A 12,182-nucleotide genomic window follows, 5' to 3' on the forward strand; every position below is an offset into this window, starting at 1 on the left:
GCAGGGCCGAGTCATCCGCAAACAAGAACAATTCACAGTCGCATGCCGATGACAAGTCGTTTATGTATATTAGGAACAGTAAAGGCCCTAATATACTGCCTTGGGGGACTCCACAGCTCACTGAGGGGGGGGGGGGGGGGGGGGGGGGGGGACACGGTGCCGTTCACCTCTACCACCTGTTCCCTCCCCTCCATGTAAGATTGCATCCAGCTTGATGAGGTTTTGTCAAATCCGATTGCTCTGAGCTTATCCAACAGTATAGCGTGGTTAACTGTGTCAAAGGCCTTCTGAAGGTCCAGCATGACCATGCCGCAGCGATTTATGTTGTAACCTGCTTGTGATAATGTTGCTGGTTTAGAGTTCTGTGAGGGTGATTGGTGGGGAATGAGAAAGAGATATGTTGCTGTTGTGGTCTCGCCCATGGCGCCATTGAAACAGACACACTAGTGGTGTGCCATCAGGGCTAGCAAGGCCTTCTCTGCTGGCCTAACATAAATTATGATCATTAATTAGTAAATGTAAATTTTATTTTTATTTGACTTTCCATACATATATAAAAGTATTCATCATATTCTCTTCATGTCATATTAGGCTCCTGTGTTGCTATTTTAAGTTAGAGCTTTTATCCAATCAGAATTCAGCTGGCTTGTTGCCAGCGCTGTATGAATTCTGCCTGAGGCCTTCTGACCCAACATTAGCGGCAGCTGTGCAGTTTAACGAACCAAAGACATTCAGTTAACAGACAGTTGCGATAGCCGATCAGATCACAAATTGTTGACAGTAGCCTTGCGTTGAACGTGACTGTAATTGGATACTCACTTGTCACTCCCAGGTATCCAATAACAAGTTGTGATTTACAAAAGCAGAAAGTGGCACCGGAGCCATACTCGGCCAGCGGAGAAATCAGCGGTACTCACTTTTTTAACCAACAAAGTAGCAGAGCAAAACGTTGATTAGGTGGCAGATATAACAGTTTGCCTGCCACTTCCACTCAAATCAACCAACTACGAGCGGTATTGTGAGTTGAAATATATTTTTTCACATACAATATGTTTTTTACAATTATTTTTGTTTTGACAGTACCACATCCGATGCGGGTTTACTGATTTATAAATGCGCCAAAAAATAGCCCTTTTTGTACACACGTGACAAATTCAATACCCAGTAATGCGCAAGTGTATTTCTGTATAGTATTTTACAAGCCGTGGTCATGTGGCGACATAAATTATGGTATTTTGAGAGGTATTTATTGAAGTCGGACTAAGTAGGACATCACTGAAAGTTAAAGTTAAATTTAAAGTACCAATGATTGTCACACACACCCTAGGTGTGGTGAGATTATCCTCTGCATTTGACCCATCACACTCACCCCCTGGGAGGTGAGGGGAGCTGTGAGCAGCAGTGGTGGCCGCGCCCGGTAATCATTTTGGGTGATTTAACCCCCAATTCCAACCCCTGAGGGTCCCATTTTATAGTCTTTGGTATGACTCGGCCAGGGTTTGAACTCACGACCTACCGATCTCAGGGCGGACACTCTAACCACAAGGCCACTGAGAAGGCCTAGATGGGAAACGCACGGCCCGCCACTGATACACACACATCCACGTGATGTATCTAATGCTAGTGATAGTTTAATAACTTATAAACGCATGCTTACCTTAGCTAAAGCTAAATATTACTCAAATCTCATCCGCCTCAACAAAAACGATCCTAAATTTCTGTTTAGTACAGTAGCATCGCTAACCCAACAAGGGACTCCTCCCAGTAGCTCCACCCACTCGGCAGATGATTTTATGAATTTCTTTAATAAGAAAATTGAACTCATTAGAAAGGAGATTAAAGACAACGCATCCCAGCTACAACTGGGTTCTATTAACACAAATACGACTGTATATACGACGGACACTGCCCTCCAAAATAGTCTCTCTATTTTTGATGAAATAACATTAGAGGAATTATTACAGCGTGTAAGTGGGATAAAACAAACAACATGTTTACTTGACCCACTTCCTGGGAAACTTATCAAGGAACTGTTTGTATTACTAGGTCCATCAGTGTTAAATATTATAAACGTATCACTTTCCTCTGGCACTGTTCCCCTAGCATTCAAAAAAGCGGTTATTCATCCTCTGCTCAAAAGACCTAACCTCGATCCTGACCTCATGGTAAACTACCGACCGGTCTCCCACCTTCCGTTTATTTCCAAAATTCTCGAAAAAATTGTTGCACAGCAGCTAAATGAACACTTAGTGACTAACAATCTCTGTGAACCTTTTCAATCCGGTTTCAGGGCAAATCACTCTACGGAGACAGCCCTCGCAAAAATGACTAATGATCTATTGCTAACGATGGATTCTGATGCTTCATCTATGTTGCTGCTTCTTGATCTTAGCGCCGCTTTCGATACCGTCGATCATAATATTTTATTAGAGCGTATCAAAACACGTATTGGTATGTCAGACTTAGCCTTGTCTTGGTTTAACTCTTATCTTACTGACAGGATGCAGTGCGTCTCCCATAACAATGTGACCTCGGACTATGTTAAGGTAACGTGCGGAGTTCCCCAGGGTTCGGTTGTTGGCCCTGCACTCTTTAGTATTTACATGCTGCCGCTGGGTGACATCATACGCAAGTACGGTGTTAGCTTTCACTGTTATGCTGATGACACTCAACTCTACATGCCCCTAAAGCTGACCAACACGCCGGATTGTAGTCAGCTGGAGGCGTGTCTTAATTAAATTAAACAATGGATGTCCGCTAACTTTTTGCAACTCAATGCTAAGAAAACGGAAATGCTGATTATCGGTCCTGCTAGACACCAGCATCTATTTAATAATACCACCTTAACATTTGACAACCAAACAATTACACAAGGCGACTCGGTAAAGAATCTGGGTATTATCTTCGATCCAACTCTCTCGTTTGAGTCACACATTAAGAGTGTTACTAAAACGGCCTTCTTTCATCTCCGTAATATCGCTAAAATTCGTTCCATCTTGTCCACTAGCGACGCTGAGATCATTATTCATGCGTTCGTTACATCTCGTCTCGATTACTGTAACATATTATTTTCAGGTCTCCCTATGTCTAGCATTAAAAGATTACAGTTGGTACAAAATGCGGCTGCAAGGCTTTTGACAAAAACAAGAAAGTTTGATCATATTACGCCTATACTGGCTCACCTGCACTGGCTTCCTGTGCACTTAAGATGCGACTTTAAGGTTTTACTACTTACGTATAAAATACTACACGGTTTAGCTCCAGCCTATCTCGCCGATTGTATTGTACCATATGTCCCGACAAGAAATCTGCGTTCAAAGAACTCCGGCTTATTAGTGATTCCCAGAGCCAAAAAAAAGTCTGCGGGCTATAGAGTGTTTTCTATTCGGGCTCCAGTACTCTGGAATGCCCTCCCGGTAACAGTTAGAGATGCTACCTCAGTAGAAGCATTTAAGTCCCATCTTAAAACTCATTTGTATAATCTAGCCCGGGGGTCGGCAACCCGCGGCTCTAGAGCCGCATGCGGCTCTTTAGCGCCGCCCTAGTGGCTCTCTGGAGATTTTTCAAAAATGTATGAAGAATGGAAAAAGATGAGGGGAAAAAAAATCAATTTTTTTGTTTTAGTATGGTTTCTGTAGGAGGACAAACATGACACAAACCTCCGTAATTGTTATAAATCACACTGTTTATATTAAATATGCTTCACTGATTCAAGTATTTGGCGAGCGCCGTTTTGTCCTACTTATTTTGGCGGTCCTTGAACTCACCGTATAGTCTGTTTACATGCATAACTTTCTCCGACTTTCTAGGACGTGTTTTATGCCACTTCTTTTTCTGTCTCATTTTGTCCACCACACTTTTAACGTTGTACGTGAGTGCACAAAGGTGAGTTTTGTTGATGTTATTGACTTGTGTGAAGTGCTAATCAGACATATTTGGTCACTGCATGACTGCAAGCTAATCGATGCTAACATGCTATTTAGGCTAGCTATATGTACATATTGCATCATTATGCCTAATTTGTAGCTATATTTGAGCTAATTTAGTTTCCTTTAAGTCCTCTTAATTAAATTTACATCTCATGACACATGTAATATGGCTTTTAATTTTTTGCGGCTCCAGACAGATTTTTTTTGTTTTTTTGGTCCAATATGGCTCTTTCAACATTTTGGATTGCCGACCCCTGATCTAGCCTTTAAATAGACCCCCCTTTTTTAGACCAGTTGATCTGCCGTTTCTTTTCTTCTCTCCTCTTCTCCCCTGTCCCTTGCGAGGGGGAGTTCCATAGGTCCGGTGGCCATGGATGAAGTGCTGGCTGTCCAGAGTCGGAACCCCGGGTGGACCACTAGCCTGTGCATCGGTTGGGGACATCTCTGTGCTGCTGACCCGTCTCCGCTCGGGATGGTTTCCTGTTGGCCCCGCTGTGGACTGGACTCTCGCTGATGTGTTGGATCCACTGTGGACTGGACTTTCACAATGTTATGTCAGACCCACTCGACATCCATTGCTTTCGGTCTCCCCTAGAGGGGGGGGGGGTTACCCACATATGCGGTCCTCTCCAAGGTTTCTCATAGTCATTCACCGACGTCCCACTGGGGTGAGTTTTTCCTTGCCCGTATGTGGGCTCTGTACCGAGGATGTCGTTGTGGCTTGTACAGCCCTTTGAGACACTTGTGATTTAGGGCTATATAAATAAACATTGATTGATTGATTGATACATGACTGCAGCTATAGCAACTCTGATGAGACTCAGGGGCGTAGTCAGTCATTTGGGGGCACAAAGCAAAACTAGTCATTGGGGCCCTCTACATAGCAAAAACAACATGGCCATTTATCGTATTAGAAACTAAAATGCAAGTAGACGCGTAACACGTCTCACGGATCTAAGCACTTTTACTGTAATCGATAAGAACATTAATCAACAATAAATAAATTGTAAGCCGTTTCTTGTACATCATAATTTTTTTTGCACAGCTGGACCGACTGTGGCGCTTAGCACTATTATTGTAAAGGCCGTAGGTGTGTGACTGGTGGGAAAAAGAGAACTCTTGATGGTGGCCGTGTCTGGACAAGAGATTTTTTTTTATGTGATGTTTTGGGGCCCCAAGCCATTGGTAAGTCCGCCCCTGATGAGGCCCTACAGCAAATAACCAGCCTGAGTATAAAACAAGAGAGCCAAGATGGAAGAAGCTTTCAACATTTTGCAGCTACTGCCAAAAAGCTCTAAAAGTAACATCATTATAAATGCATTTTTCAATGTTACGTTTTAGCTGAAAAAAACCCCTCCAATACAGCCATCCTTCGCCACATCTCGCTTCAGATATTGTGGCTTTACCATATTGCAGCTTTTTGGTGATTAAAAAAAAAATTAAGCATACTTCAAACAACATTTTTGGCCTGAATTTGTCACTTTAAAGCATAAAACTGGCTAAATGTACTTAAAATATCAATACCTAAGTCAGGGGTCGGCAACCCGCGGCTCCGGAGCCGCATGCGGCTCTTTGACCACTCTGATGCGGCTCAGCTACATACTTGCCGACCCCCCGATTTTCCCAGGAGACTTATGGATCTCAGTGTCTCTCATAAATAACTCCCAGGGAAAAAATAATCCTATTTAGACTATAAATACTAGATACAGGGCGTGCCCTGATTGCACTGCACTGCAGTAATTGTCCTCTATAGCATTTACATACAGCGTGCCAGTCCAGCCGCATGTTGCATGTTGTTATTAATCGCACACACAGGAGACAGCAAAGCATACTTAGTCATCAGCCACACAGCTTACACTGACGGTAGCCGTATCAAACAACTTTAACATTGTTACGTTACAAATATGCGCCACACTGTGAACCCACACCAAAAAAGAATGAAAAACACATTTCTGGAGAACATCTGCACTGTAACACAACATAAACACAACACAACCATTACCCAGAATCCCATGCAGTCCTAACTCTTCCGGTCTAGATTATACACCCCGCTACCACAACCCCCCCACACATCAACCCCCCCCCCCCCCCCCTCTCCTTGCGTTGGTTGAGCGGAAGAGTTAGTGCTGCATGGGATTCTGGGTATTGGTACCGTCAGTGTAAGATGTGTATTGGTACCGTCAGTGTCAGATGTGTATTGGTACCGTCAGTGTCAGATGTGTATTGGTACCGTCAGTGTAAGATGTGTGGTTGCTAAACTAGTACGGAAGAGTTAGTGCTGCATGGGATTCTGGGTATTGGCACCGTCAGTGTAAGATGTGTGGTTGCTGAGGTAGTACGCCTTGCTGTCACTTACGTGTGGTCAAGCAGGTACACTGTTAGGGCAGACTGTAGAGGGCGGTGTCATCACGCTCTGATATTCGGGAGTCTCCCGGGGAAAAATGAGAGGATTGGCAAGTATGACGCTATCAAGCGCCATTCATTCAAAACTCGCGGGCTGCACTAACATCAAATGTCCACATTAAAGTGCGTGCCGGTGCGTGTGTCGGAGACCCCTGGTTAATATAGCACAAAGCATTTAAGCTTTGTATGCAGTGTTTTTCATTTTAAATTGTAAATTTTTTTTGTGGCTCCCATCACTTTCTTTAATTTGTGAAACTTGCCAAAATGGCTCTTTGAGTGGTAAAGGTTGCCGACCCCTGACCTAAGTAGTATTGGCCAGAGGAAACCAAACCAATTTCAGTATCGTGGCCACTGGTTGAGTTCGCCTCAGACAGTCTTAATATATTGGATTAAAAGAGTGTAAAGGTGACCAAAAGGTTTTATTTAATGTCTAGAGGGCTTTCCTAACTTATCGTGAAAGGTTTTTTTTAAACTTTATCTATAAAAACGTTTAACTTGTAATCAATGTTTCCTACTTTACGGAAATTATTTTATTGCGGTCATGTCCAGAACCAATTAACAGCAATAAACCAGAGACGACTGTACTGCCAAAAAGCTCTAAAACTGAGATTTTCAAACTTTTTCCAACACAGGCCATATACTAAAAAAATCAAAGCATGCAGGGGCCATAGTGATATTTTTTATTTTGAAAAAAAAAAAAAAGCTTAAAAAAGACAAAACTTTGTCTCAGCTTTGTGTTAAAGGTGACAAGCGTATTATTATTTGCTAATAGTATTTACATTTCAGTATTTAACTCCTTTGTCTTACATTTGAACTGTTGCTTTTTTGTTTGATTTTTATCTCAACAATATTCTGCAGGCCAACAAAACTGGAGTTTTGGGCTGCAAATTGTCCCTGCGCCCCACTTTGTACAGCCTGTTCTAAATTCAACATGACTAAAAAGAAGCATGAAACAGTAAGACTTTTGCAAAGTTGCATTTTGATTGCAAAAACGTCTACCACAGATACTTAATCAAATCCTGTTTTTGAAATGAGTCATTACTGGAATAAAAAACTAGATTCAAAAAATGAAAAATAATGTTGCCTGAGATGGACCAATACATTTTGAGTAGCTCAATATGTGTCAAAAATGTTGCAAATGTAATCATGTTAAATCCATGCATGATTGCAAATCAGGGGTTCTTAATCTTTTTGACCTCTGGGCCCAACTTTTCCACTACAGAGGGTCCCGGGACCCACTCAAATATCAACACTGACTTAGTATACTTTTGATTTTAACCGTATTAAATAATTATATCTAACCAACTTACAGTTCACAATCTTGTCAAATGATATGAAACCATGTGTTGATCATAAAGAGCATTATTTATTTAACACACTTAGGCACTGTTGTCTGTCTATCTGTGTTGGCCCTGTAATGAGGTGGCGACTTGTCCAGGGTGTACCCCGCCTTCCGCCCGAATGCAGCTGAGATAGGCTCCAGCCCCCCTGCGACCCCGATAGGGACAAACAGTAGAAAATGGATGGATGGATGGAGGTCAGGCTTATCAGAAAAATATGTACTAATATACGTACTTGATATTGTCATTACTGCCACATGTGGTGAAAAAGTGTTTTACAAATTACAAAACCCAAAACCAGTGAAGTTGGCACGTTGTGTAATTCGTAAATAAAAACAGAATACAATGATTTGCAAATCCTTTTCAACTTATAACCAATTGAATAGACTGCAAAGACAAGATATTTAATGTTCGAACTGAGAAACTTGTTTTTTTTTTGCAAATAATCATTAACTTAGAATTTAATGGCAGCAACACGTTGCAAAAAAGTTGGTACAAGGGCATTTTTACCACTGTGTTACATGGCCTTTTCTTTTAATAATACTCAGAAAACGTTTGGGATCTGAGGAGACCAATGTTTGAAGCTTTTCAGGTGGAATTCTTTCCCATTCTTGCTTGATGTAAAGCTTAAGTTGTTTAACAGTCTCTGTTGTCGTATTTTACGCTTCATAATGCGCCACACATTTTCAATGGGAGACATGTCTGGACTACAGGCAGGCCAGTCTAGTACCTGCACTCTTTTACTACGAAGCCGCGCTGTTGGAACACGTGGCTTGACATTGTCTTGCTGAAATAAGCAGGGGTGTCCATGATAATGTTGCTTGGATGGCAACATATGTTGCTCCAAAACCTGTATGTACCTTTCAGCATTAATGGTGCCTTCACAGATGTGTAAGTTACCCATGCCTTGGGCACTAATACACCCCCATACCATCACGTATGCTGGCTTTTCAACTTTGCACCTAAAACAATCCGGATGGTTCTTTTCCTCTTTGTTCCGGACGACACGACGTCCACAGTTTCCAAAAACAATTTGAAATGTGGACTCGTCAGACCACAGAACACTTTTCCACTTTGTATCAGTCCATCCTAGATAAGCTCGGGCCCAGCGAAGCTGGCGCGTTTCTGGGTGTTGTTGATAAATGGCTTTCGCTTTGCATAGTTGAGTTTTAACTTGCACTTAGAGATGTAACGACGAACTGTAGTTACTGACAGTGGTTTTCTGAAGTGTTTCTGAGCCCATGTGGTGATATCCTTTACACACTGATGTCGGTTTTTGATGCAGTACCGCCTGAGGGATAGAAGGTCACAGGCTTAGCCGCTTACATGCAGTGATTTCTCCAGATTATCTGAACCTTTTGATGATATTACGGACTGTAGATGGTGAAATCCCTGAATTCCTTGCAACAGCTCGTTGAGAAATGTTGTTCTTAAACTGTTCGACAATTTGCTCACGCATTTGTTGACAAAGTGGTGACCCTCGCCCCATCCTTGTTTGTGAATGACTGAGCATTTCATGGAAGCTGCTTTTATACCCAATCATGGCACCCACCTGTTCCCAATTAGCCTGATTACCTGTGGGATGTTACCTATAAGTGTTTGATGAGCATTCCTCAACTTCCGCAGTCTTTATTGCCACTTGTGCCAGCTTTTTTTAAACATGTTGCAGGCATCAAATTCCAAATGAGCTAATATTTGCAAAAAATAAAGTTTTCCAGTTCAAACGTTAAGTATCTTGTCTTTGCGGTCTATTGAATTGAATATAGATTGAAGAGGATTTGCAAATCATTGTATTCTGTTTTTATCTACGATTCACATAACGTGCCAACTTCACTGGTTTTGGGGTTTGTAGTACAGATGAAAAACAGATTTGTTTTTGAGCTCGCAGCCCAATAATGGTTAAGAAACACTGATTTAAATGAATTATCAGGAGTAGGTAGACTAAGCTCTACATCTTCCAACTCCTTTTCAGACTTGTATTTAGTAAATGTAAGCATGTAAAGCTTCTTAATGTAACTTGTGAAGCATTTAAGAAACTAACAAACCATGAATGACACCTGATAGATAAATCAATACATGGATAGATAGGTTATGTTTTGTAATGAATTACATTATGCTTGATGACTAATATTGGTAAAAGGCTTTGCTTAATTAGGAATAGCTGATGCACTTCCTGTTCACACATCCTCTGCATGAGTCGAAGAGACAACACAAGAGCACACACAGAGAGCTCAGGTTGGATTTGATGAGCGAAGGAAAAACATTATTGACTGCTGCTCGATACGCCCTGACTGTTGCCGCCGCCCCCGTAAGAAATGCTCTATGGGCCCGTTACGTTTCTTCTGTAGTTTTTCATACTAAGTCAGTCATGTCTGACCCCTCCTAAGTCTACTTAAATGCAAGTGCACCAGCCTTGTTAAGCTTACAAAGCGGGTAAACAAAGTACAGAAAGGGCAGATTAGTTGATACACTAACAAGCTTTCATCCACAATAAGGGTGACGTGTTGAAAAATTGGTCATATTTCATAAGCAAATCAATCATATGTGACTCAAAGGAGATGCAAACAGTGTGCCAATCTGTGAGTGTAAATTATTTACTATGGCTAAACTCTGCTGAGCACAGCAAAGTGTGTATGTGTGAGTGCGTGTGTGTGTGTGCGTGCGTTAGAACGCTACAACAAGAATGACAGAAGAGGACATTTCAAAACTCCTCCCATCAATCCACTGAGCCTTTTGAGTGAACTTTGAGACATTCAAAAGTTTTGTTTCCATGATTTTCATCCAAAAGTTCCTTCCAAAAAACTCTTCCGCCGGTCTTTCTTTGCATCGGACCTGCATCCGCCCCGACACATTCATGGTAGTAGCATCATGTCCTTAGCGAAATCCAAGATCATTTCTTGAGACTGTCTGCTATTTAACATCAGCATAGCCATTAGGGACGTAATATTTGTAATCAGTTAAAACAAGTTGTAAGGATCCGCAGATGGCTAGTGTGACATCATAGGTCAACCGGAAAAGGAATTAATTTAGCTGCACTAAAATTAAATAAGCGCCCCCCAGTGTACGGAAGGCACATGGCGTATGATCATTCCCACATTAAAAAGTGTGCATGGACACTTGGACTTCACACACAAAAAAACAACATTTGAGAAATCAGACTAATTTAGTGCATGGAAACATAGTGACTATTAAAGGGGAGTGGAAGATCTGCAATACCTCTCCTTCTCCACCAGTGACCCTCGCGAATAGTGTAGGACAGTTCGTTGAACTCCAGGTCCACAGCGGAGCGCCGCGGGAGGTGGGAGAAGCGCTGCGCCTCGGTGATGTGATTCTCCACTTTCTTCAGGTGGGTGAGCAGGGGCGCCTCTTGGGGTGCCCCACTGTGCAGTTTGGTCTCCTCCATGGGGATGCTGACGGAGCCTTGCTCCAACGTCTTCTCCGCCATGCTGAAAGAGTGACACAGACAACTTGAAGGCATCTGTCTGCAGGATTTGACTGACTGATGGGCCACTAATGAGGTCCAATGCAGACAAGTCAGTCTGTACAAAGATAATACTGCTCAGAGATACCAATTCAACAATATGTTTATTATTGTGGTTGATGTACTATAGAACTCCACTGCTTCAAATAACACCCTCAGCAAGTCTAGCCCTGCACCCTGCCTGGTATTCGAACCCGTGTCCACACATTCTCACCGGTTGAGAGTTAAGTCCAGTGGTGCTGGACAATAAGCTAAAACCAATGGCTTTGAACTCATTGTCCGGCACAGCTCTTAAGGCGTTGGGAAGGGAACTCTCAACAAGGTACTCTCGCACAGCCACACTAACTGTCATCCGTTACTAGGGGTTCTCCCGATCCGATATTGATATCGGATATCGGTCTGACATCAGCAAAAAAAAAAATTGTCTCAGATATATGCTCTGATACAAGCAGCTATACTAGGTTACTTGGAGATAGCAGCTACACAGCAACTAAGCACACAATAGCACACAAGCTAGACATACGTAATTGTGTCCTTAATTGAACAATATTGCAGTCAAAAGTCTGTAGTTGCATATCACATTTGTCAATATAAACAAGTATCAAATAATTATAGTTGCATATTACCAACGGATACAAAGTCTCTTAAGCAGAAGCATTTTAAAAAGTATCCAGTACTAAACGTATAAACATCATTCAACATCATGCTCATGAGTTTGACTTAATGAATTATTCTGCCCACTAGGTGTCAGCAAAAAAATAATTACCACTCCATTTCAATCCCAACTTTTCTTACCTAGTGGCACCTGCGTATGTGCATTTAGGATCTGCATAAATCCCAAAAAATTTTAATCTAACCGTGGAGGCATTGCGGAGATATTAGGAGATACAGCATAAATCTATTACAGTTGGTAAATATGTTAGGTTACAGAGGTTAATAACAATATGGTCAATAATAATAAGCCAGAATAGTAGAAAGGTTTATTCTGCCAATGAAAGTATACTAGTGTATTGTTTTTCATACCTAACA

At 41.9% G+C, this 12,182-nt stretch overlaps 1 protein-coding gene across 1 annotated transcript in view; it reads right to left on the bottom strand.

Moving 5' to 3' along the window:
- Positions 1 to 12,182, bottom strand: part of abcg4a (ATP-binding cassette, sub-family G (WHITE), member 4a) — a 46,415-nt gene that overhangs the window by 28,487 nt on the left and 5,746 nt on the right. The window contains exon 2 of the mRNA XM_062047764.1: positions 10,889 to 11,118. Coding sequence (XP_061903748.1) covers positions 10,889 to 11,117 — 229 coding nt within the window. The 5' untranslated portion in view covers position 11,118. The remainder of the gene's footprint in view (positions 1 to 10,888; positions 11,119 to 12,182) is intronic.

This window comes from Entelurus aequoreus, linkage group LG05 (genome assembly GCF_033978785.1).
Source record: "Entelurus aequoreus isolate RoL-2023_Sb linkage group LG05, RoL_Eaeq_v1.1, whole genome shotgun sequence".
Classification (NCBI taxonomy): domain Eukaryota; kingdom Metazoa; phylum Chordata; class Actinopteri; order Syngnathiformes; family Syngnathidae; genus Entelurus; species Entelurus aequoreus.